At 37.7% G+C, this 27697-nt stretch overlaps 1 protein-coding gene across 2 annotated transcripts; it reads left to right on the forward strand.

The window, feature by feature from the left end:
- LOC143857717 (strychnine-10-hydroxylase-like) lies at positions 1–27680 on the forward strand. 2 transcript variants are annotated; one of them, XM_077368171.1, is made up of 5 exons: positions 2–905; positions 17030–17288; positions 17427–17997; positions 18292–18628; positions 26914–27680. In XM_077368171.1, exons 3-5 carry the CDS (start codon positions 17588–17590, stop codon positions 27523–27525), a joined length of 1359 nt encoding a protein of 452 aa, XP_077224286.1. In that variant the 5' UTR covers positions 2–905; positions 17030–17288; positions 17427–17587; the 3' UTR covers positions 27526–27680. The 2 variants fall into 2 exon arrangements, with proteins under 2 accessions (XP_077224285.1, XP_077224286.1); XM_077368170.1 differs by having other exon boundaries at positions 1–905; positions 17030–17997.
- Positions 27681–27697: the final 17 nt, after the last annotated feature.

Consider the following 27697-nt stretch of genomic DNA (forward strand, 5'->3'; position numbering starts at 1 on the left):
AGCTCCTCATTTGGGCAAGAATTGCAGAGAGAGAGAGAGAGAGAGAGAGAGGGATATAGAAAAGAGGAGCCGGTCATCATCTCCGGCACTCTTCATTGCCGCCGGCCATCGCGCGTAAGATCCGAGACCAATCCACCATCTTCATCTTCTCCATTTCCACCCATGTCATTAACCCCATCTCCATCTATATCCTTCTCAGCCACACTCCCAAACCCAACCCCATCATTTCCGACTGTCCATCTCCACCACTAGCCACCACCCTCTTCTCAAACCACCTCCACAAACCCAAACCCATTTTTCCAAACCAAACCCCTGTGGTTTAATCCCTAAACCCCTAGCAGCGACCCTGTTTTTTTTTGGCCAAATCCCCATTAATTTTAGCCATTATCCAAAACCCATCCATCACCATCTTCAACCACCATCAAATCCATCGGAATCTGATCATGATCCCAACCACAAATTCAGTAGCCTTCATCTCTTCTCTCTCCTTTAATCATGCCATTCCCACCTGTCTCAACAGACCCCATCTTTCATTTCCCTTGTTATTTCATTGGGTACATAGACCCATAGCGAAAGCCATTGCCATTTTCACCATATACTCTCTCTAAAACCTTAGCCCTTTTTCCATCTCCTCAATAGACCCGAACCCCATCTCAGATCTGGTTTAGTGGTTGCATTTCTCGGCACAAATTTGGTCCCCAATGGTTAGGGTTCTAAACTCCAAGGCCTCCTGTTCGTCGCCCGTATTGCAGCCCCTTATCATTTTTCCATACTCAATCGCATGGAAAAGGCCATGAGCGAATCTCCACTTTCCTTCAGCTTTCTGGTAATCAACTCCAGCTTGTGGTCTAACACAACGGCAACAAAACGTCTTTGCTAAATTGGACTTCATCAGCTACTTCTCGGTAATCCCGTCTCTTTCTCTTTTATTTGAATAAAAGTCATGGCTATCTAGCTAGCTTAAGATCCTACATTCCATTTCATTGTATGACCGTATTTTTGAGCCCTTGGAAATTTAGAGGGTTGGATCAATCCAAACTCCAAATTCCATGTATAGATGATTAAAGAGAGCCACCCTCCCCTGTGCTTTGTGAAAAAAGCGTATCAACACATATGTCTTAGTGCTTGCATGACCAAGGCTCCTCTCCTCTTTCCTTCTTAACCGGTTTATAAGAGCTTATAAGAACTGTGATACCATCTTGCCAGTTCTTCCCCCCCCCCCCAAAAGATGAGTTGCCTTGGTAGAAGTATTAAAACATAATGAGGTTGATATCATTTCTTTATTGTTTATTACTCAAATTGATGGTAATGAAGTCTCAGGGTATGCTTGAGCTATGATTGGTCGTGGTTTTCCTTTGCGCATGGTATGGCCGGATCATCAACACCGTTGTGTCTTGATATTAACACCATCACATTCTAAAAATGATATCACTACTATTCAGTCCTTTAGTAGCAGGCCCTTCAAGGTCGTTTCACATGCATAGTAGAAGTGTTGTCACCAAGATGTTGTGGTGTAGATGTCAACCATCGGGCGTTGATACCGGCACTACCAATCTTAGTACTCGCGCAAATCGGCTTGTCCCTTCTTCCCTAAATCTCTAGTTGGGTCTTGGGAATTTCTTTTGAGTAAATGTAATAGCCCTGATCAAAGCTTTAATAATGGAAGGTAGGTCAGTTTAGTGCCATTATCAAAGCAGAACAATGTAGATGTTTTGTAATTGTTCGAACTCAACTTGTCATTTCCATTAGAATGGGTGTCTAGAAGTTGTTCTTCTAAAGCTGAGATGAGTTTTTATGGTTGTATTGGATAGAAGAGACAAGATGAATTAGTGTTATTTTAGAAAGTACAGTTGGGGTGACATAACAGCCCTAAGGTAGTATTGGAGGGCTGATACTTGCACCACTCAATTGTGAGAGCACTGTTATATTGTTTAGCACTCATCAGTATTAATGGATGGCTCGTACACATGTTGTCTCATTCACACAGTAAACATTCTGACAGATAAGTGTATAACAATGTTAATAGTAAACTTTGCCGAATATTGTGGTGTGGATATTGGTTGTCGGATGTTGGTATTCGCACTACTTCGTCCTAATGAGTGCACCAAATTCTTTTCTTGTTTAGGACGCTCCTAGCTCATTTCTATCGCTTCAATGGTAGATCCCTTCACCATATGTCTTAGTTTTTGTCTCTCAATCATCTAGGGTCGGTTTAGCTTAAATGTTACCTTTCATCTTTGCAATCTTGATCTTTGTATCCTGCCCCTTTTTACCCTTGTCGTCCTCTTTGTACTAGGATTTTTCATGGGGTTTAGAGATTCCTCTTTCTTAAGGACTTTTGCTTCTTATAGGGTTAGGGATTCATTTCTTCCCTTCTTCGGGTCCATCTTTTCACATGTTCCTTGGGATTCTCTTTGCATTTCGGGATCCCCATCGATTCTGGAAGCACCCGTCGGGTTTAGGCTACGACGGAATGTTTCTTGAGCCTACCCCTTAGGGAGTTTACTTCAGCCGTATTAGAGAGATATCCATAGGAGGCATGCCTTGCCTCATTGATAGAGCCCCTATTTGGAGACAAGCCTTGTCCCATATAGAGAGTTTCCCCTTTAGGAGGCTTACCTAGCCTCATGTTAGAGTGGCCTCATCTTTTAGAGCGAGTCTTTGACTTGGTAGTGTTATTAGAGAGTCTCTGACTCCTTTGTACTCCCCCTAGTGTTATTAGTTAGGAGTCTTTTTTATTAGAGACTAACTCAGTCTTATTAGAGCTTTGCTCGTTTGAGATCTTAGATTCGTTTTCTCTATTCTTAGGGCACTAACTTTCGTGTTGTGGTTTGTCTCTTTGAGACGCTAGTTGCTTTTTGGGGTTTTCCCTTTAGATTTAGGGCTTTGCCCTAGTTTGTGGTATTACTTGCGTGATCTCTTTAAGAGTGAAAGCTTTTTAAGGTCCAAAAGTATTGGAATATTTGAAAACTCAAAAACATTAGAAATTTGAAACTCAAAAACATTTGAAAACTTTAAAAAATATCAAAAACATTTGAAAAACATTAAAACCGTCAAATCATTTGAAGTGTTAGGAGAGTTCGTTTCGAACTACGTTGGCTTGATCCTCTTCTAAGAGGTACGTAGTGCAGCTTGAGATACTTATCTCAGGTCCAGCCAAACTTTGTAAATAAATCATTTAACCCTTTTAAAAATACCGAAAATATTCCAAAGCATTATTTTTTCGAAAAAATCTTCCTCTAGAGTTAGGACTTTGTCTTAGATAGAGAGTTTTAGAGTGGAGGTTTTGTTTTGATTTGTTGTCTGTTTGTTGTGTGCTTGTTTTAGAGTTAGGGGTTTGTCCTAGAGTTATAGGAGCGCCTTCGTCCGGTCAGTTGGCGATCCACATCGCCGACTGATGACTAGAATAGGATGCGTTAGTCAACCCTTTGTTTTCCTTAGGAATTACAGCCTAGTTACACATAGGTTGTAGGAACCACCTGCATTAGCTTAGGGCTAATCTGCATTTAGTTAGGGCATATAGGGTGTCCTAAAATCTACAATTCACTGGAATTTAAATAATCGTTCAAGAAGTTTTAATAACTAGTCCGGTCTTTTAGATCGAGTCTAAGATAGAGGTCTAGGTGTCTTAGGCATCATAGCTTAGAATAGGCGCGAAGAGCTACGTTACCTTGATTCTCGTGGAGACGGGGATACGTAGGCTTCTTTGGATGAACATCAGACCATCCGAGGACTCGGGCTTAAGCATTAGAGTCTTAGGGTTGTTGTTAGCGCTTGGGATTTATGTTTGTATATCGATTTTTACATAGGATCATGATAGTGTGTGCTCATTTCTTGGCTTTCTTACATGCTTATTCTTTTATCTGCCTGCATTGCTGCTTATTCTTTACTTCGTTCACATGTTTCTTCTTTTATCTGCCTGCATTTCTGTTTATTCTTTACTTTGTTTATTGTATCTTAATTCATTTCATGATTAGCTGCTAGTTCTAGATTTTTTATCCTGTGCAGACTTTATACCTTTAGCTGTAGCATGCATGTGTTTGCCCATAAGAACTTAGACACCTATTAGCATGTCACTCATAACCTAGTTATCATTAGGTGACATTTACTTCGGTTCTTTTGTGTGTGCTTATTTTCATCTCCGAGACATGCATGATTAGATAGACATTTTCTCGGAGATGCGTATTCCCATTTCATATGATTTTCGCTTGAAACTCTTCAAGGTTAATAATAAATGGCATAAGAGACCAAGTGTTCGCACTCGGGCGAATTGGGGGCGCTCTTCGGACCTTCTCCATTCGTCATCAGGCACGGACCTTTTGTATCTCTGGTTATCCATTGCAAACAGAGCATTTGTTTTGGTTCCATGGCGTGTCCATGGATGGCGACTCTGAGTTATTTTTAGATATATCTTGGTTTCGAGCCCTGGCTCCGGATCAGGGTGTATCTCTTTCTTTTTATATCGCCACTCATGCTATGCTGTGAGGGTGGCATCCATTTCGAGAGTTCCTTGGTAGAGCTCTCCTTCACGTTGTGGAGATCCTGAGGGTGTTAGGGACTCGTTCCCTCACCGTCCTCGGATCGGGGTCCACAGGTAGTCTACTAGTGTTACTCATTAATCAGAACAAAGTGGTCTCCTAAAGGTGTAAGAATCTATTGAGACAAAATATGTCTCCTAAAAGGGGCTCTAGATGACTCTTTCATTGCCCTTGCAATGAAGAAATGCTACTTATGTCTAAAGGTGTCTAAAAGACTGGGCTAGTCTATTAAATAAAGAGGGGAGTGCTACTAGGACCGAGCAAGTCCCCTAAAGATGGGCTTGGGATAACCCCTTCATTGCCCTTGCAATGAATACGGTTTCAAAAAAAAAGATTGATTTTTCTTTTTAATGATATCAATACCAATTGCCTATTACACAAGGAAAGAAGATAAATTTTGTTTAATATTACACTAAAGTAGTGTCTCATAAATGTCTAGTGTTTCATATCTATATCACCATTTATATCATTATGCTTATCTATTTTTAGGGTCTTCTCTCATAGATTGATCATATACAAATAGATCATCAGAAAAATACTCTTACTAATATGTCAATATATAAAAATTAACCTTCACCACTTAAAAATAATTATTATTATAATGAGTAAGTTTATTAATTGCATTAATTTCTTTGATCCAAAATTAGAAAAATTTCAAGATACTATTATAATTTTTAAGAAGGTGAAGTAAGAGAAATGAATCATGAGAGAGCAATCCACTGAAAAAGTAGTTATGCTTCAAAAGCTGAAGTGTCAATTAAATCTTTACAACTGTCAATGTAGTTTATCAACGTTAAATTGTCTTCCCTCATCACATATTTAAGACTTGGCTTATAAGCACAACAAATATCAATTGATTCAGAACCATCATATCAGGAAAAAGCATTGACATGTGGAATTTCTTCTTCAAATGCATATATTTAATTCATTTTTATAGCTAACTAAAATTCATTCCATAAAAAAAATCCAATGTCAGAGTCAACAGAAACAAATTGACTTCATGTAATCCTTAAAATATGACCATGCTAATAGCAATAACCCTCATGAGAATCATTTTGTTATCAACAATACTAGCAAATTGAAGGAGCATTGTTTAATTTATTGTTTAAGTATCTGACTGTTTATATATGGTGGTATAAATATCATAGGCCCTGATATAAGACTCAATTCTAACACTACTTCAAAATTCAGCTGTCTTTTATCACTGAAAGTAACAACTCACATTTATCATAATTCCATCAAGCATACCCAATGTACTTCACAACATATTCCTTAAGAATATTTAAACCCATAGCCCTAATTGATTCTTATAAAACCTGAAGAATAACAAGGAACTTGAGAACAATTCTAAAAAAATCTTCTATCCATTTCTTCAAGAACCTCTTTATAATATAACAGACCATTTAATACCAACGTCTACATAGTTCAGACACTAACTTATTTTATGACCATCAAGTTTTGTCATAGACACTAGAGACTATAGTGAACCAAGGAAAGGAAGGCAACATACATTAAATTTTTGTAGAATAAAAAAATAACACTTTGAATATTAAATGACCATTCAGATAATGCACCTTTGAATGCTAAACAATCTAATCATGCTGACCAAGTTTTAAGGAATAAAGGCAATGGAATTAGTCCAAGTAGACACAAAGTAATCTACCAAGCAAATTCCTTACATAATGTGTATGAGCCTAAGTATATTTTAACCCCCTATATAATTGGAGAACTTTAAAATAAAATACCTATGTAATAAAACATCGACACTATTTCAAGGAATTCTATCAAGAGATAAAAAAGTCTAAATAACTGGAACTTGTTGAGGGGAAAACCAAATAGGCTAAAATGTCTTTTTTACAACTTAGCACTGACTACTATTGAATTAAACGCCCAACTCTTATACTAGCTTAACAAATTAAATGCAAGTTGAACACAACATTGGAGCCCAATAGTACAAAATGAGATAAGGCTTCACTAGATTATGTCCCATCAATCCCATCTTACCAACGGAAAAAAAATCCATAAAGATAAGATCCACCATTATTTTATCCTTATCTACTATTTAAAAATAAAAAGAGTTATTTTACATAAGCCACTAATTTCAACCCACCTGTTGTAGCAAACTCGGAAGAGTTCTATTGGACATAAAGGCCTACGTATCATCAGTTGTTGTCCTTCATATTTTAGCTGGGTGGCCTAATTTAAGGTCTAGATTAGCTATGAAATCTAATAAATATAGTGAAATTTAACTTTTGGCCATGTTTGGCGACCATGAAAAATTATTCCATGGAATACTCGTTGGCTCAGTTGTAAAAGACAAAGAGAATTGAGTGATAGGATCTGGAGATAGCATCAAAAATTCCTAAAAAACAATGAAAAAAAAATTCGTATTTAAAATTGATTTTTTGTTTTTCTGTTTTTTTCATGAGCTTCTCATGCTCCCCTCATTCCCACCACTATACAGTCTCTCCCTCTCCTCCCCATCTCTCACAACTGGTCCCACAAATATTCCATGGAATATTCTTCTATGGTGGCCAATCATGGCTGTAGACACCCCATTTTGACTGAACCCTAAATAACTTGATTTGAATAAAAATCATATCAAACTAGTGATCTAGAGTCCCAAATGTCCCCTTAAAGTAGTTCAGGATCCCAAGTAGGTTCCTGAAAAATTTCATCGAAATCCGTCGAATATTGCCTAATAAGACGAGCTGAGCTGATACCATTATCAAAACTGTGTAGTGTTCTCTATAAAAGAATCAATGGCGGGGACTATTATTAAAACTGGGAAGTGCCAATACCCATTCATAAGCTAATTGGGGTGGAAAAAAACAAAATTGAGTTGTGTAAACGTCAAATAGTGTGTTAATGTCATTTTCATCATAGAAAAACTAGAAGGGAGTGAATTATACCAAAGCGGGGGTTGCCCCGAAGAAGAAGAGAAAATTACATATCATCTTTTAAAAGCAACATGTGGGTGAATATGTGAAATAAGGATTGTCCAAAAAGTAAAGAGGGAAGCAAATATATCATTTCTTTTTATCCATCTTCTTTCCTTACCAAGACAACCCCAAGAAGTGGAAAGGTTAGGCATAAATACACTAGGAGAGGTTGTCTTGGGGAAATAGAGGGACGAAAAACATATCATTTCTCTTCCTTTTAAGGACGAGTTAGGGTCTGTTGAGAGGGGGATTTTTTTCATTTTTTCGATCTCATTTCAGCAGAGAGAGAGAGAGAGAGAGAGATTAGGGATTTTAGCTTTTCTTCTCCGATCGCTTGTTCCGGTGGCCTCACCGGAGTTCCGGCCAACCCTCATTCACCTCTAATACCTTTGCAAACCCTCACTCTGTCTCTTTTGTTCATTTTCCTCGTCTCTAAACCCTAACTTCCTTCAAAACTTAGATCCATATCTTTATACTCTAGAACTAGGTTATAAACTTCAGATTTGCTATTTTTTTTGGTTAAAAACCTCAAATTCATGATTTTTAGGGCAAGAAACCATAGATCGACTACTCTGTTATCCTGAAAACCTTTAGATCCGTTTATTCTACCACTATATAGCTCCAAATCTACCTCATTTTATTGAAAAAAAAAAAAACTTAGATCCAAGTATTTCACATCTCTCGTTGTCGAGATCCAAAAGGATTCAAGCGGGAGGAAAGCTCAAAAATTTTGATACGTACCTAGATGTGTCCCACTTAGTGGAATAGGATAATTAGATATTTTAGTGAATAAGATCATATCTTAATATATTTAGTAGTTATGTTAGATTATGATACCTACTTAGATTAGGATAATCTTTATTTGGCTATTTCTATTATTATCATAAGATCTTTCTATGTTTATCATTTTCTATGTTTATTTGTAAGTGTTTTATATAAGCACATGCTAATGTTAATGAAAGGAATGAAGAAATTAGTTTGACAAAGTGTGTCTTGTGCACAAAGAAGGATTGATCCTTCCCTCGAAGTGGATCAAGAGGCTGATCTTCCCTCTTAGAAGATCAATCACGTTACGAACCAATTTGGTTTCGTAACAATTGGTATCAAAGCGGTTGATCCTACGCCATGGCTATATCTTTGAAGATTTTGGATTTGATGCATGAAGATTTTCAGAAGATCAAAGCGCTTGTTTTGGATTTGATGGAAGGACATCGTTGGTTCGCGGAAGGCGTGAACAAAATCAGCGTAGCGTTTGAGGAGGGTTGCACAATAAAAAAGAAATGGAGAAATAGAGGAAGAGGAGAAAAGAAAAGGTGAAAATCCACAAAAAAAAAGTCATCGCCGAAGAGTCCATCGTTCCTCTCAACCCGTCCAATGCGATCGAAAAGATTCCCACCCACAGCCATCGGTACGCCAACATCCAAATCATTCAAAGAAATCACAATGAAGGAGCCTTGACGAACGGCAAAATAATATCGATTTGAAAATGGAGTTGCCTCAACCATTGATGATGAAAATAGTAATTAATAGCACGAAGAGAAGAAGAAAAGGAACGGGAATGAAAAAGAAAAAAAAAAGAAGAGAAAAGAATTTTAGAAAGTCCTACGCATCTTATTTTTCAAGCTTAATTTCCAACCTTGAGGACAAGGTTGATTCTAAGGTGGGTGGAATGATACGTACCTAGATGGGTCCCACTTAGTGGAATAGGTTAATTAGATATTTTAGTTAATAAGATTATATCTTAATATATTTAGTAGTTATGTTAGATTAGGATGCCTACTTAGATTAGGATAATCTTTATTTGGCTATTTCTATTATTATCATAAGATCTTTTTAGATATTTCTATGTTTATCATTTTCTATGTTTATTTGTAAGTGCTTTATATAAGCACATGCTAATGTTAATAAAAGGAATGAGGAAATTAGTTTGACAAAGTGTATCTTGTGCACAAAGGAGCATTGATCCTTCCCTTGAAGTAGATCAAGAGGCTGATCTTCCCTCTAAGAAGATCAATCACGTTACGAACCGATTCGGGTTCGTAACAAATTTTCTCCGCTGAAAATTTCACCGGGATCTGATCTTCTCTTCGATCTATTATTGAGTTTTCTTAACAAGAAGGTATGCTTTTTAAACCTTGCTGCTTCAATTACTTGCATTCTTTCTCGTTTTAATGGTGGTAAGTTCAAATGGTTCATATATTATAGATTTTTCTTGGACTTTTATTTTCATTTTTAGCAGAAATTTATTGGTTTCATTTGTCGTGTGAGTAAATCAATTTATCCTCTGAACTATTGGTTTGTTGCAATCTGTGACTCTGGATACTAGTAGAGATCCTAGCTGCTTTGATAAATTTGGAAAAGGAAATTATGATGTGCTGAAACCGATGATTTGAGGAAGACAAGTTTGTAAGGATGCTAATTTGTTTTAATTGTGTAGTTCTGTTGTTTTGATAAAATTATTCTTGATCATTTTTGGGTCATGATTTTTATTTGTTGAATGGCTACTTATATTTCAAATCAGTAAAGAAATCATGCGAGATCTGCTATTATGCTTAGAGTATCATTGTTTGACCCCACCATCATTTTCATTGTTTGGAAAACTTCTTTAGAGGTCATAGCAGTTGTCATAACTTGAGTGTCAATGTGTTTTCAATCTCTAGATGGAGAGTAAATTAGAGAGTATGCTTTATATGGAGCTATATGCCTTGTGCTTATGACTGAAACCTAATATTCACTTAGACAAATGTATTTTTTTAGAACCTCTTGGTACATAAGTTGCATTATTTCAGCAAAAGAATATAATATTACGATTAGAATGTGATGGTAGTGACATTTTTTTCTTTAGATGCTAAACAATGATATTGTATGTATTGGCTATTTTACATAATTGAAATATTATGAATGTAGTTTATATTGCTTTCATGAACACATGATAGAACAAATAATTTTTTTTTTTGTAAATCTCACCATACACCTGTTGGTTTTAAGTCCTGTATTTCATAACAAATTCTTTCTTGTCAGGTAACTACTAGCTGATTTTGAACATGATAGTTTAAACCGTTCAATCTTGAGAGATTTGATTAAACTCTTATATCAGTGTGTGTAGTCATTAAAACATGTATGTGCGCATGAACACGTGATAGAACAAATAATTTTTTTTTTTTTAAATCTCACCATACACCTGTTGGTTTTAAGTCCTGTATTTCATAACAAATTCTTTCTTGTCAGGTAACTACTAGCTGATTTTGAACATGATAGTTTAAACCGTTCAATCTTGAGAGATATGATTAAACTCTTATATCAGTGTGTGTGGTCATTATAACATGTATGTGCGTGTACTGAGAAGAGAAGGTTACCCTCTGTTTGTACACAATAGAGATCAGTCATACCATGTAAATTATAGTGTTACTTGGTGAGTGATTTCAGGTTTTTCACATCCATTGTTAAAGATAATTTTTTATTTCTTTTTTCTTTTCTTGTTGTTCATTTTTCATTTAAAAATAAAATAAAATGTTGGCATAATTATACTTGATAAATGCATGATTCCAGCTGGATTTTACTATCCCAATTCATGTTTTCAGGCTTATAATTTTGTACCTTTTAATCCTGATGCAGTGCCAACATGGCATCCATGTCATGCCTAGGTGGTTTTGGTAGAGTTCCAAGGTGCATTCCTGCAGTAATGTTGCTAGCCTGTTTTTGAACCTCTTTTTTGGATCTCTAAATGACAGAATTATGGAAAGTAGTATAGTACAAAGTTGTAGGTCTCTTTGAGATATTTCCAACAAGTATTTGTGCTCGAAAATTGGACAAGATGGTAGAAAGTTATAGTAGTTTTAGTGGACTGTATCTGTGGGTTCCCAAAATAGTTAAAGTTAGTGAGTTCCAATGCAATTAATGTTATATTAGTCCCTAAGCTAACTAGTGGAGGAGCTTGAACGAACTTGCTTTGCTTTTCTTTTATTTAAAGAGTTAGAAACTTAGAGGGATTTTAGATTTTGAAAAACTTATGTAATTGATTTGATATCAATTAGGTTGAGCATTGCTCCCATTTTCTTCTTCTTCTCTTGTTGTGTTCTTGATTTCTATTTTTCTTCGTCTTCCCTCTTAAGCACACGTTATCTGATATCAGAGCAAACGTTACTCTCTTGGGCTAGCTTCGATTTGATTTTCATGGAGGCACGAAGAGGTAGACGAAGGCGTGGTAACCAAATGATGGAAGATTTGAGAGATGAAAGAGATGATGAACTTCAAGCACTTCGAAGACAAGTTAAGCAACTTACCATGCATCTTGAGCGCCGAGAGGCTCGTAGTGAGTGTGGTGGATCAAGCCGTGGAGGTTCTAGTGATGAATCCGATGTGAATCCCTTCGCCAATACTCGTGATGAGGCTAGGTTCTATGGTGATTTCGACACTGTCAAGATTGACTTGCCGAAGTTTCATGGTCGTCTACAACCCGAAGAGTTTCTAGAATGGCTTAGTGCCATTGAGAAGTTATTTGATTACAAGGAGACACCCGAAAGCCAACGTGTCAAGCTTGTGGCTACAAGGCTTCGTGGCTACGCTTCAATATGGTGGGATAAAGTTCAAGAAATGAGAATCCGGAAAGGAAAGCATAAGATTTATTCTTGGGACAAAATGAAGTCAAGGCTTAAGGAGAAATTTCTTCCGTTGGATTTTTCCCAAATTATCTTTTCTCAATTCAACAACCTACGCCAAGAATCCAAGAGTGTGTTGGACTACACCGAAGAATTCTACAAACTCATGGCTCGTAATGATATTCAAGAGGGTGAAGATCAACTTGTGGCAAGGTATGTTGATGGTTTAAAGTTTTTCATTCGTGATGAGGTGGAAATTCACCGATCATTGAGCGTCAATGATGCTTATCAACTAGCCTTGAAGGTGGAGGCTAAGCTTTCTCGTCGTGGTGCTAAAAAGTATGTGGATGTTCGTAGTCTCTATCCTTCTTCCGAAGGTGAATCTTCACATGGTGAAGGTACAAAGTTAAGGTCCGAATATTTTAACAAAAATTCTACAAAATCAGCCCCTACACATGAAGTTAGAAATCAGCCCAACCGTCCCAACAATTCAAATGCTTGTTTCAAGTGTGGTCAAGTTGGCCATCGTTTCAAAGATTGTCCAAAGAGGAAAGTAGTTGCCTTCGGTGATGAAGAAAATGATGAGGATCTTGTTGATGATTCAAATCAGCCCATATATGATGTGGATCTTATTGACTATTCAAATCAACCCATATATGATGAGGAAGATGGCATACAAAATGAAGAAATCAAACCCGAAAAAGGAGAAAGTTTGGTGATCCAAAGAGCACTTGCCACACTAAATGTTGAATCCAATGATGATTAGCTTCGTTCCGATATTTTCAAGACTTGCTGTGAATCTCATGACAAGGTTTCCTCCATTGTGATCGATGGTGGGAGTCGTAAGAACATCGTATCTCATAAAATGATGAACAAGCACAAGCTCAAAACCAAACAACATCCAAAGCTGTATCGGATTGCATGGTTCAAGAAAGGGTATGAGACTAACTTTTTTCTTTCCAAGAACGAATTTGATCAAGAGACCAATGCTAATGGTAAATTCGATGCTCTACTTGTTGTTGAAACTAACGAGGAATACGAGAAACTTCAACGGCAATTCAATGAATTCATCACCAAAGAAATTGGATCCGATTGCATATTAGGTGAACCGGTGGATATTGAAGTGATGGGTGAATAGAAAAATATTACATCAATTTTTCATCCAATTACATCGATCCATTTTTATTCGATCCTACATTGAAGCTCACAGTTGATATTTATATATTCAAACATGTTCAAAATCTAGACAAATTATCACTTCTTCATGGAGATTATGAAGCGGAGTTTGATCTTGGGAAGTTTCAATTGATGATCATTCATCGATACTTCAAGGTTCGAGGGTGAGTTTTCTTGAACGAAGGAAGTTTAGCAAATTTCAAAATCATGTGGATGCCCCTTTTCAAATGCTTAAGAAAATTGGGGATAATGCATTCAAGGTTGAGCTCCCTCCAAATATCAATACTCACCCAACTTCAATGTTAAAAACTTGACAACTTATCATAGAGAGCTTGATGAGAACTCGTGGGCGAGTTCTTTCTCATCCGGAGATAATGATGCAATGCCAACATGGCAGCCATGTCATGCCTAGGTGGTTTTGGTGGAGTTCCAAGGTGTATTCCTGCAGTAATGTTGCTGGCCTATTTTTTAACCTCTTTTTTGGACCTCTAAATTGCAGAATTATGGAAAGTAGTAAACGACAAAGTTGTAGGTCTCTTTGAGATCTTTCCAACAAGTATTTGTGCTTGAAAATTGGATAAGAGGGTAGAAAGTTATGGCAGTTTTAGTGGACTGTGTCTGTGGGTTCCCAAAACAGTCAAAGTTAGTGAGTTCCAATGTAATTAATGTTATGTTAGTCCCTAAGCTAACTAGTGGAGGAGCTTGAACGAATTTGCTTTGCTTTTCTTTTATTTAAAGAGTTAGAAACCATCTTTAGAGGGATTTTGGATTTTGAAAACTTATGTAATTGATTTGATATCAATTGGGTTGAGCATTGCTCCCATTTTCTTCTTCTTCTCTTGTTGTGTTCTTGATTTCTATTTTGTTTCTTCTTCCCTCTTAAGCACCCGCATTAAATTCTATAGGTTAGAAATTGGCATGACCGTACTTTGATGAAGTGGTGTTTGCATCACATACCCTGTAGACTATGTATGATTGAATTTTCAAAGCTTTAGGTCAATAAAGGTTTGAAATTAAAACATATTTTTAGAGTTTATGACACATCCACTTCAACCCCTATAGTTTCTGACACATCCACTTCAACCCTTATAGTTTAAAAAGTGACAAAGACATCCCCTCTAGTTTCGTTTTGTTTAAGGCTTGCCCCCTCAGCTGAAGGTTCGTCCATAGATTGAAGGGTTAGGATGATCCGATGAAGCTGATTTTTTGGGCACACCCTATCTATGTCAGGACCCATCAAATGAACGCTTTGGATCATCCAAATAATGTGGCCCCATACCCGAATCCAAAGCGTTTGGTAGTGTTTGGATTCGGGTATGGGCCCACATTATTTGGATGATCCAAAGCGTTCATTTAATGGGTCCTGACATAGATAGGGCGTGCCCAAAAAATCAGCTCCATAGGATCATCCTAACCCTTCAATCTATGGACAAACCTTCAGCTGAGGGGGCAAACCTTAAACAAAACGAAACTAAAGGGGGTGTCTTTGTCAATTTTTAAACTATAGGGGTTGAAGTGGATGTGTCAGAAACTAAAGGGGGTGTAAATGTAATTATCCCTAAAGAATAATAAGCCCACAAAGTTCCAAATCAATAGTTTCAAGAGTCCCATCATAACTAGTTGCGACCCAAATTTCATCACGATATGATCATGATAGAGACTCCACTAGTTGCGACCCAAATTTCATCACGATATGATCATGATAGAGACTCCACTGAGACGGGAACGAAGAAATTGTCTGAGGGTGTCTTTGATGAATTTTGTACTTAAGGGTGAAAGGTCAGGGGGTCTACTTCATGGACGGTGAAAAGTCAGGGGGTGTTGTTGATGACTTTGAAAAGTGAGTGCTATCGTTGAAAATGTCAGAAAGTTGAGGGCATGCATCTGTATGTTTCCCTAACCAATATAAGCGAAGTATTAAACATGCCATTCATTTCATAACCCAACAGTTGATATGTCTCCATTTTCAAATAAGAAAAGCTCTCAACAATCACAATATTTTTTGTATTTTTTCTAAGAGAAATGATAAATTAAGGGGCGCACTTGCAAAAAGCAGATGAAAGAGCGCTCCCATTGGTTGCACGTCCCCATAATTCATTCTATACTTACGAATAAGTTACACCATGAAATCTCTCATCATATGAATATCTAGAATTTTATCTGTGGGCTTTAGTATCAATATACTCTATGAAAATTCATCCATAAACAATAACAAATCTGTAATTACTATCACGCAAAAGCCTTTAAAACGCATGTGATTGAACATTGGAACTAATTTTTTTGACTCGATTTCTCCTTTGAGATTCACTTCCTTTTTCATATTTTCAAATTCCATTTAAAAGAGATCAAATGAGACAGGGAGCCAAATACTCCAAAGTCAAATGACCCGAAAGAATGCACAATGCCTTGGGCATCTCGGCCAGGTTCAATGGAGGATGTAGACATATTAAAATAGTTGAGATAGAGTTGAGCGGATAAGGCCTTACGTATTGCAATTTGACAAAAAACTGTGTATTGAGATGACCTATTACAATTGACTAAAGCTGAATATTTTGATAGGGAATTGAAATCCGCAGGCCTTTCTTTCAATATCTTGAAATTATGTGGCTCAAGATTGGAGAATTGGCTTAAGTACTCTGTATCAATCTAATAATATAAGGGATTTGCTATGACTTTCGCAGAAAGGCTTTTTTGCAGCTGGCTGTTGCAAGAGAGAGCAGCTACCTCGGATGAGTTAAATGAATAAGACAAATTAATCTGCTGAGAAGTGAGCATGTGTAGCTGGTCTCTCATGCAACAGTCAGCCGCAAAATGCCTTTCTGCGAAAGCCCCTAACAAATCCCATAATATAATGTCTATGACATTTATACCCTGCTACTGTTTACACCCAATTTTGAATATGAAATTTGGGCGTAAACAGTAGCAAGGTAATCATCCTTAAACCAGGAATGTGTGACAGTTTGAAGTTAAAGTGGATGGTTCTTGCAAATTCCCTCTCGATGAACGTGGGATAGTGGCGAGCAATTACAGGTGAAAAGCTATTAAAAGAAACGATTGCACATAACCAACATCAAACATGTCTTAGCATTTATCAATTACAGGAGTGTTTATAACCGAACCGAATTGGTATGGTCGGTTCGGTTCAGTTTTTTTCCTTTTGGTTCGGTTTCGGACTCTTTTTTGGAAATTCGGTTATTCGGGTTCGGGTTCGGGTTCTGTTATCTTTAAAAAAAAATCGGTTATCTTTATGGATAAAACCATTATTTTTTCAAAAAAAATTGTTATATGGGCACTCCGTAGGATGATCAAAACCATCCATTTGATTGGTCACAACTTAATTAGGTTGTGCTTAAAAAATCATTTCGGTTTGGGCCCTCCGATCCAAACCGAAATATTGCTTTTTTTCCTCTTTTTCTCCCACTATTCGGTTATAACCACCGAATAACTGAATTTTTAATTGGTTCGGTTTTGGTTATCCAAATTTGATAACCGAAATTATTTTGGTTATCAAATTTCGGTCTATTCGGTTCGGTTATAACCGAACGAACACCCCTAGTTAGACCCTATAACCATATACGTATTCTACTACCTTTCTACTTATACGAGTCTTACAACTGAGTATAATACTCCTTTCTACATTCAAAGCCACTATGGCAGCAAACTAACAATTATTAGCTAATGATTTGCTTATTAATTGACTAATCTTGAACATAATCTGTCATCCACATGTGTTTTTGCCTCACTCTGTTTTCCTTGGTTTGAATCTTCAACTCAGGTTGGTTCTTTGCATCAGCCTCAGGGATTAAATCAGACTCGAAGGTCTCATTGGAGTCTCTATCATGGTCATATCGCGATGAAATTTGGGTCGCCAGCTACTTATGATGGGAGTCTTGAAACGATTGATTTGGAACTTTGTGGGCTAATTATTCTTGTTGAAAAAATATGATCGTGTAGTCCAGACATTCATATGAGGTCTCAATCGTTCACACATAGGCCAATTTTAGCATCCCACTGTATGATCTCTAAAGACTGAGGTGAGAAGTTTGCCTTTAACCTTGTTACTTCCTTCTTGGGCATCCCAAACCCGGGATTCAAATACAAGTCTTTCATTCAAATTTCTCCATTCCCCAAATCAGCCATGGATTTTAACCTCCAATTAGAGGCTATTGCAGGCCTTCTTGCCTTGCTCTTCTTCTACAATATATGGATAGCCAAGACCACGGGTAAAAAAAATAAATTCAAGCAGGCACCGGAACCCGCCGGAGGCCTGCCGATTATCGGTCACCTTCATCTCCTACGTGGTACAAAGCCTTCCTTCCTAATACTTGCAGAGATGGCCGATAATTCCGGTCCCGCCTTCACTATCCGACTCGGTATGGAACGTGCAGTAGTCGTAAACACTTGGGAACTTGCAAAGGAGTGCTTTACTACCAACGACAAGGTCCTCGCCTCTCGCCCTCGAAGTGCCGTTGGAAAATACATGGGTTATGACTTCGCCATGATCGGGTACGCACCTTACGGACCATATTGGCGAGAGTTACGAAAGATCGCCATGCTCGAGTTCTTGTCAAATAGAAAGGTCGAGGCTCTCATGCCTGTTCGGACCATGGAGGTAGACCTCTGCATAAAAGATTTGTATGGGTTAAGGGATCAAAACCCTGGGCTACCTGTTAAGGTTGAGATGAAGCAAAAGTTTGAGGACTTCACTTTCAATGCGCTTCTTATGATGATCGCGAGGAAGAGGTATTGTGAAACAACCAATTAGTACAAAAGATTATGATGTTAGAGTTGGTGTTATTTGTGATTTATACTTCAATACACCCTCTTGCGTGTGGCCCTCTTTTTTGGGTTGACCACGTATGTGGATTTTTTATATGGAATTGTTGTGTTTTGAACCCAGGACCTGCCGTGGGGCAAAGGCTCTGATATCATGTGAAAACAAGCAATTAGTTGAAAAGTTTAAGCTGTTAAATTTCATGTTATTTAATCATATATGGCTCAAAAGGAAGAGTTGATGTTATTTAATCACTTAAACAGGTATTTTGGGAAGAGTGTTGGGTCTGATGAGGGCGAGGCGAGGCAGTTTCAACATGCAATGCATAGCTTGTCTGATCTTCGTGGGGTTTTTGTTTTGTCGGATTTCATTCCTTTAATGAAGTGGATTGATATTCAGGGGTGCAAGAAAGCCATGAAGAGGATCGCGGAAAGCTTAGATTCTATAGTTGTGGGTTGGATAGAGGAGCATCGTCGGAGCAGAAAATCAGAATCAGAGGATAACAGCGAGCATGATTTCATTGATGTGATGCTTTCAGTCCTGGAAAATGTCCAACTTCCTGGTTATGACACTGATACAATCATCAAGGCAACTTCCCTGGTACGTGCACTAAATCATCATTTCTAGGACTTTAGAGAGGGTTTCAAAGTACAATTATATTAGGAGATACCAAGTAAAGAGAACACTTCTGTTTGAGGGGTATGTTACGAAATTCAATTTGAAATTTTCAGATGATAAACTGGGGCCACTGACCGAGTAGATAAGCTTATCTACTCGACCGAGTACGCACACCTTTCCCATATAGAAAAAAAATCCGAGCCTAAGATGTCTTTTAGCCATTAATTTTCAAACAACTCAATCTTGCCCGATGATGGTCCATCAGATCAGTGGCCCCAGTTTATCATCTGAAAATTTCAAATTGAATTTCGTAACATACCCCTCAGACAGAAGTGTTCTCTTTACTTGGTATCTCCTAATATAAGGGAAAGGTGTGCGTACTCGGTCGAGTAGATAAGCTTATCTACTCGGTCGGGTTAAAAAAGTGGGGGGCCACATTTTTGGGGTGATCCAAACCATTCATTTGAAAGGCCCTTACCTAGATAGGGTGTCCACAAAAACTCAGCCCCATAGGATAATCCTAACCCATCTAACAGTGGAGGGAAAAATGGGCATATTTGTGGACAAGCTGTGTTTGTCCATTTTTCCCTATTTTTCCCTCCACTGTTGGATGGGTTAGGATGATACTATGGGGCTGATTTTTTGTGGACACCCTATCTAGATAAGGGCCTTTCAAATGAATGGTTTGGATCACCCCAATAATGTGGGCCCCCACTGTTTTTAACCCGACCGAGTAGATAAGCTTATCTACTCGACCGAGTACGCACACCTTTCCCTTATATTTATACTATTTAGAGGGAAATGGTATAATTATAGTTAAGATTTGCTAGCGACCATCACAGAAGGCATTTTGCGGGCCGGCTGTTGCATGAGAGAGCAGCCACCCAGATGAATTAAATGAATAAGACAAAATCTGAAGCTATGTGGCTGCTCTCTCATGCAGCAGCGGGTCTGCAAAATGCCTCTTGGGTGGTCCGTAGCAAATTCCTTACTTAAAGGGATATTAATATGAATTGTTGGACAAATTAGATGTTGTCCAGTAGGGTCTGATATATGGCTTGATTGAATCCAGAAATTAGAAATGTAAATAAATCAGTACTTAGCTTTTGTAGAAAACGTTTATGTAAAACAGATCGAGAAGAAGAAGGCTGAGTCGTGCCACTGGTCACTCTCCTTAAGAATCGTATCCGCCCCCTACCGGTGCAAACCGGGATCCGCGAACCGATGCTCCAAGATAAAACAGCCAAAGTTGGCTCCAGTCCACGTGCACTCGCTGACTGGTCCACCCAGAATCACCGTAGAACTATGCTCAAATCAGAACGGAGGAAAGGAAGAAGACAAGCAGAAACTTTGATGTTTTTTCTGTAAAAAAAAACTATATATCTCCAATGGTGCTGTTCTCTTCTTTTTATAGATGAGAATATGACTGTTGGAGGATAATTAATCACCATTAAAAGACCAAAACGTTTCTCTTTTAATCACCATTAAAAGACAAAAAACGTTTCTCTTCAAAAATAAGAGAGGGAAACATAATTTGAATCTTCCCTCCAAAAATTTTTAAACAAAAAGAAAAAATATCTTTGACTTTTCAAATCTTTTTTATTATTTTGTTTAAAAATTCTAACACTCCCCCACAAGATTCAAAATACAGTTGAAAATTGAAAACGGAAGTATCTGAGCACATTAGAAAATAGAGTGGATTCATACCGGTGTCTTTTGGACTTCAACCGATATTTAGGATAAACAGATTAAGTTACCGAGTACGGGTAGAGTTAGACTCCTTCAACCTTTCCTCGTGGGTGTAACTGACTAACCTGTTATCCACACTCTACATTCGATTCCTTGGTGATTCATTCACAGTTTTGGAACATTTTGGCCTTGTTCCCCTCTTGGTTCTCATGAATGTTCTAGAGAATTACTCGTTAAATTCTCATAGGAAGCGGCCTTACCTCCACATTCACTTAGGTCAGTCATCAAGTATGCACTGCAAGTAACATACCACCCAATACAGGTTATGATCTGATTAAGAGTCTATAACTCATCCTCTCTCATTTGCAGTGAACACTATCTTTCATCATTTTGCATCTAGGAGTAAGGGGTGATAGTGTTAACAAATCATCCGGTGACTTGTTAGTACCCATTGAACCAAATTCCAGGGATCTCCTTTCACATTGGTTGGGTGTCCATCACTAATGGTTCATGCCACGAGCTTTAACCCCATTCCTTGCGATGTCTCATAAACCACCTTGTTTATTTGTGGCTTTGTCAGAGGATCTGCCAGATTCCTCTCCGACCTTACAAAGTCGAGTGCTATTGTTCCCTCACTCAAGTATTGCTTTACCAAATTATGCATCAGGCGTATATGCCTTCTTTTGCCATTATAGGTCTTACTTTTGGCCTTGGCTAAAGCAGCTTGACTATCACAGTGTAAAGACACTGAGGGAACCGGCCTTGGCCATAAAGGCACATTTGCCATAAAATTCCTGAGCCATTCGGCTTCAGCTTCTGCTAGGGCTAAAGCTATAAATTCCGCTTCCATAGTGGAACTTGTACTATAAGTTTGTTTAACCGATTTCCAAGAAATCGCACCACCACCAAGGGTGAATACATATCCACTGGTAGACACTAAATCTCTTGAATCAGAGATCCAATTCGCATCACTATAGCCTTCTAAGACAGCAGGATACCCCTTAAAATGCAGTCCAAAGTTTATTGTACCCTTTAGGTACCTTAACAACCTAGTCAAAGCCTGCCAGTGTTCATGTCCTGGTCTATGAGTGTGTTGACTAAGTTTTCCAACTGCTAGAGCAATGTCAGGTCTAGTACAGTTCATCAAATATAACACTGAACCTATAATCCTTGAGTATTCCTTTTGGGATACCAACTCACCTTTGTTTTTCTTTAGGTGTACCTGACAATCTAAAGGTGTCTTTGCAGGTGAACTATCATATTGTCCAAATTTCCTTAGAATGCTCTCTACATAATGAGACTGAGACAATATTATTTCATTTTCTTTTCTGATGATCTTCATCCCTAAGATTACATCAGCTTCACCCATATCTTTGGTTTCAAAATTTGACATTAAAAATCTCTTAGTAGATTTTACTATGTCCAAATTAGTACCAATAATTAGTATATCATCTACATATACACAAAGTATTACACCTTTATCCCCATTAAACTTACTATAAACACATTTGTCGGATTCATTTATCTTATACCCATTTGTAATTAAGACACTATCAAATTTGTCATTCCACTGTTTAGGTGCTTGTTTCAAACCATACAGTGACTTAATTAGTTTACAAACTTTGTTTTCATGACCAGACACAATGAATCCTTCAGGTTGTTTAATGTAAATTTCTTCTTCTAAATCTCCATTTAAGAAAGCTGTTTTTACATCCATTTGATGTATTACCAATTTATGAATAGAAGTTATAGCTAATAATATCCTAATGGTGGACAACCTAGCAACAGGAGAATAGGTATCAAAATAATCTATCTCATTTTTCTGTCTAAAGCCTTTAGCTACTAGTCTTGCTTTAAACTTGTCAATTGTCCCATCAGGTCTTAGCTTCTTTTTAAATATCCACTTGCTATCTAGTGGTTTTGTTCCAGGTGGAAGGTCCACTAGTTCCCAAGTGTGATTTTCTATTATGGAATCTAATTCACTTTTAATAGCTTCTTTCCAAAATACAGCGTCTGGAGATGTTACAGCTTCAGAGTAAGTTACAGGATCTTTATCTATTAGATAGGTGAACATCCCATCTCCTAGATTTGTTTCTTTTCTTTGTTTTTTACTTCTTCTGAGTTCTTGAAACTCAGAATCCAATTCCTTTTCAGTTTCAGGTTGATTTCTTGAATCATTACTAGGTTCTTTAGGAATTTCTTTCTTCATAGGGAAGTGATGTTCAAAGAACTCAACATCCCTAGATTCAATTATAGTGTTATATTCAAGGATATTTTCAACTAATTTCAAAACTAGAAATCTGTAGGCTGTACTATTTTGAGCATATCCTATGAATATACAATCACATGTTTTAGGTCCTAGTTTTCTTTTCTTAGGTTCTTGTATTCCAACCTTAGCCAAACAACCCCAAACTCTCAAATGAGATAAACTAGGCATTTTGTTATGCCACAGATCATATGGTATTTGACCCTTTTTCTTTGGAGGTATCCTGTTATATATATAACAAGCTGAAAGAAGTGCTTCCCCCCACAAGTTCAAGGGTAAACCAGAACTTATCAACATAGCATTAAACATGTCCTTTAATGTTCTGTTCATTCGTTCTGCTATACCATTTGATTCAGGTTGGTACGGGGCTGTGGTTTCATGGATAATACCATTATCATCACAGAACTTAGTTATAGAGTATTCTGTACCTCTATCTGTTCTAAGTCTTTTAATTCTTCTATCTAACTGATTTTCCACTTCATTTTTATATTTGATAAAGGCTTGTTCAGCCTCATCTTTAGTTCTAAGAAGATATACTTTAGTGTATCTAGAGTAATCATCTATAAAGGTCACATAGTACCTTTTACCTCCTCTAGATTCAAGATTTCTAAAATCAGCTAGATCACTATGAATTAACTCTAATAAGTCATATTTTCTTTCAACACTAAAGTGAGGTTTCTTTGTGAATTTTGCTTCAACACATATTTCACATTTTTCTTTACTAGGTTCAATTTTTTCATTTATTAAACCTAAATTACAAAGTCTTTTAATGTAAGATGCACTTCTATGTCCTAATCTACCATGCCAAATATCAAAGGACTCAACAATGTAAGCAGAAAAAGATGATACTTTTTCATTCAGGATTTCAAGTACATTAAGAACAAATAAACCATTTGCATTGTAGCTCTTCCCTACAAATACATTATTTTTGCTAATGATTGCCTTGTCTGCTTCAAAAGTGAGCTTTAGTCCATTCTTGTTCAAGATCGCACCAGACACCAAGTTACGCCGTATATCCGGCACATGCAGCACCTCTTGAAGTGCAAGTACTTTCCCTGAAGTTAACTTCAACAAGACCTTGCCCTTACCAACGACTTTTGAGGTCTGTGAGTTCCCCATGAAAACTTGATCCCCTTCCTTAACTAAGTTGTAGTTGTAGAAGGAGTTTCGGTTTCCACAAATGTGCTTGGTAGCACCAGTATCCAGAACCCACTCCTTTGAATTTTCCACCAGATTTACCTCAGTCACAACCGCTGCAATCACATCTGCCTCGGTTAAATTAACCTTGGCACTGGACGAACCAGTCTTTCGGTGTCGGCAATCCTTCTTGTAGTGTCCGGGTTTTCCACATTCAAAACAGACTCCTTTCTTGTTGGGTCCAAATTTCTTAAAGTTCTTTTCCTTCTTCGGTTTCAGATTCTTAGACCCATCATTCTTAGTCTCAACAATGTTTGCCTTAGAGGTATACTCTTTGGCATTTTGTTGCTTATCTTTTAGTCTGTTTTTCTCTTCGATTTTAATCCGAACAACTACTTGGTCTAAGGTCCATTCTTTTGTCTTGTGCTTCATTCCGATTTTAAAATCTTTCCAAGACAAAGGCAGTTTCTCAATAAGAGAACCAGCCACGAATGTGTCAGGTAACTTCATACCTTCCTTAGCCAATTCTCCAATTAGGAACTGATACTCATCTATTTGAGCAGATATAGGTTTCCCATCTTCCATAGCAAAGTTTAAAAAATTCCCTATCACATATTTCCTATTTCCAGCATCCTCTAAATCATATTTAGTTACTAATGCATTCCAAAGATCAGCAGCATGTTCAAATTAATAGTATACGTTATAAAGGTCATTTGGCAAACCATTCAAGAGATGGTTCTTGCAAATATAATCAGCATTATTCCAGTTTTCAAAATCAGCAGAATCTTCAGATGGTTTTGATTGTGTAAGAACAAAAGCGGCACCAATTTGTTGTAGAGCAAACAAGATCTGTTGTTTCCATCTTTTATAGTTCAATCCAGTAAGGCGTTCTATCTTGGAAAAATCTGGAATGGTGTTGAGAATTCTGTTCACAACAGAGGTGCGAACAACCGTTGGATTGGAATTCTCAACAGAGATGGTATCAACAGAAGTTGGGTTCGGATTATCAGAAGCCATATAATCAGATTTGAAAAATACGATTCTTAAGATTGTTGGACAAATTAGATGTTGTCCAGTAGGGTCTGATATATGGCTTGATTGAATCCAGAAATTAGAAATGTAAATAAATCAGTACTTAGCTTTTGTAGAAAACGTTTCTGTAAAACAAATCGAGAAGAAGAAGGCTGAGTCGTGCCACTGGTCACTCTCCTTAAGAATCGTATCCGCCCCCTACCGGTGCAAACCGGGATCCGCGAACCGATGCTCCAAGATAAAACAGCCAAAGTTGGCTCCAGTCCACGTGCACTCGCTGACTGGTCCACCCAGAATCACCATAGAACTGTGCTCAGATCAGAACGGAGGAAAGGAAGAAGACAAGCAGAAACTTTGATGTTTTTTCTGTAAAAAAAAACTATATATCTCCAATGGTGCTGTTCTCTTCTTTTTATAGATGAGAATATGACTGTTAGAGGATAATTAATCACCATTAAAAGACCAAAACGTTTCTCTTTTAATCACCATTAAAAGACAAAAAACGTTTCTCTCTTAATCACCATTAAAAGACAAAAAATGTTTCTCTTTTAATCACCATTAAAAGACAAAAACGGTTTTGGTTTTGAAAACACACCACAAGCACACTCACCAAGGTCTTGGGTTCAAGTCCCCACATATGCAAAAGTCTTTTGCTTTAAAACAAGAGAGGGAAACATAATTTGAATCTTCCCTCCAAAATTTTTTAAACAAAAAGAAAAAATATCTTTGACTTTTCAAATCTTTTTTATTATTTTGTTTAAAAATTCTAACATGAATTAAAGAACCTTCTTGGGAAACAAGTAATTACTCCAAGATCTTTTAGACTTGGAGGGCAATAGGCCTGAGTTGTGACGGCCAACAATAATCATGGGAACGATTGCCGTGGTAGTAAATAACTGCACAATGATTTCTTTCCTTATTTTTTTAAAAAAGAGATGATTATTGAAAAGGTTGCTCTTATTTTAAAATAAAAAACATAGGAGAGGTACTTGCAAAAAATGACCTTTAGCATCGGTTGTATTATGAGACATGTACAAGATGTCAAGACAAACGGCACGTTTGGCTGCCAGGAATTTGTTTTCATGATAAATCGGACATCTTCAAGCGTGAAGACCCTGAAAATCAGGAAACAAGATCCCGGAAACAAAAAACTCTGCCCAAAACCGGATCAACATTTTCTGGATTGTTAGCAACTTCTCATCACGGAGACGGTTGTTTCTGAGATTTGGTTTCATGATTTTCAGGGACTTCACACTTGAAGATGCCCGATTTATCATGAAAACAAATTCCTCGCAGCCAAACGTGCCCAAAAGGGTTAAATTTTCAAAACAATAGAATAATTAAGTTACCCTCCATTCTAGGTGTAAAATTTTAAAACAATACCTAGAAATCTTTAGCGTCAACCTAGACCCCGGCCAGGATAATATGGCATCAGAGGAAAGTCCGGCCCACAAAAGGTCATCTATCAACCAAACTTTCCTTTGATGCCATAATTATCCAGGCGAAGAGACCTTGGTCGGTTTTTATCTCTTGCAGCGGCCCATGGCGACCTTTAGTTGTGGTGGAATTTATTTGAAGATTCGACCCTTAAACAATGGTTATTTGTTAATTGGGGAAACTGTTTGTGCTCTCGAGCGCATATAAGTATATGCGCTTTAGCGCACAAACAGTTTCCTCTTGTTAATTTTCCCTTTTTTCCAAGTTTAAAAAGACTCTTCCTATGTCTCTAATATACCTTTAGTTTTTTAAAATTTCTCCATCTCTCTCCATCTCTTCTTCTTCTCTTTCTCTATATATGAAAGGATTCCTAAGATGTATAATCACTCTTATATGGGTGAGATAAATTTTTGGGGCACGAATTTTTTATTCTGAGTTTTCTACTCAAGAAGAGAAGTGGGTTTGTGTTTTTTGGGCATATAAGGAAAGCTTGTACCATCTTTTTTCTTGAGAGAGAGGCTAAGGATTGAATTTAGAAGATTGTCATCTCACTCAAGGATGTAGCTATTAAGTGGAACTACTTGAGTTATCTTGTTTGATCTTTGTATGGGTGTTGCTATCTTGTTTAGCTTGCTGTGTCATTCCATTAAGTGGAACTACTTAAGTACTTTTGACCCACTAAATGTTGTGTTATTCCATTTTATAGGCACTAATCCTTGCCGGCACACATACGACATCAGTCACCTTGACGGGGGTCCTCTCTTTACTACTAAAGAATCCCCACATATTAAAGAAGGCCCAAGATGAGTTGGACATCCATGTGGGCAAGGACAGACAAGTGGAAGAATCAGATATCAAGAACCTAGTGTACCTCCAAGCCATTGTCAAGGAAACAATGCGCCTTTACCCCGCTGCTCCCCTTGCACTACCACATCTAGCTATGGAAGACTGTGATGTTGGTGGGCTCCATATCCCAGCTGGGACCCGTGTGTTGGTGAACATTTGGAAGTTGCAGCGGGACCCACGCGTGTGGTCCGATCCTCACGAGTTCCAACCTGAGAGATTTCTCACTAGCCACAAGGAGGTTGAAGCGCGGGGCCAGCATTACGAATTCATCCCTTTTGGTACAGGTAGAAGGGCGTGCCCTGGGACCTCATTTGCCCTACATGTAATGCACTTGATGCTTGCTCGTCTTCTTCAATCGTTCGATCTAGAGACTCAATCAGGGATGACCGAGAGTTTAGGACTAACGATTCCTAAAGCAACTCCATTAGAAGTCCTCCTAACACCGCGCCTAACTTCTAATCTCTATGATTAAGTGAGTATTTGTGCTTAAGTTAGTAAATGTAGGTCGCAGTGGCAAGTATGTGTGATGCAAATCATGCAACACAGTTGGGTGATTACATTTCAAGTCCCTTGTGTTGCTCTCTTTCTATGTAAAATATAATCAATGGACAACGATTTCTCTTGTAAGTCTTACTCGTGAGGTT

The sequence above is a fragment of the Tasmannia lanceolata genome, unplaced genomic scaffold, assembly GCF_043159265.1.
Source record: "Tasmannia lanceolata isolate RefF3 unplaced genomic scaffold, GAP_Taslan_0.1 ptg000025l, whole genome shotgun sequence".
NCBI lineage: Eukaryota > Viridiplantae > Streptophyta > Magnoliopsida > Canellales > Winteraceae > Tasmannia > Tasmannia lanceolata.

Bases quoted from the DNA above. Each gene is read 5' to 3' on its own strand.
- LOC143857717 (XM_077368170.1), top strand. From the start codon at position 17,393: ATGGATTTTAACCTCCAATTAGAGGCTATTGCAGGCCTTCTTGCCTTG. The intron at 17,998-18,291 runs GTATTGTGAAAC...TCACTTAAACAG, and splicing joins ATGATGATCGCGAGGAAGAG to GTATTTTGGGAAGAGTGTTG. The intron at 18,629-26,913 runs GTACGTGCACTA...TCCATTTTATAG, and splicing joins TCATCAAGGCAACTTCCCTG to GCACTAATCCTTGCCGGCAC.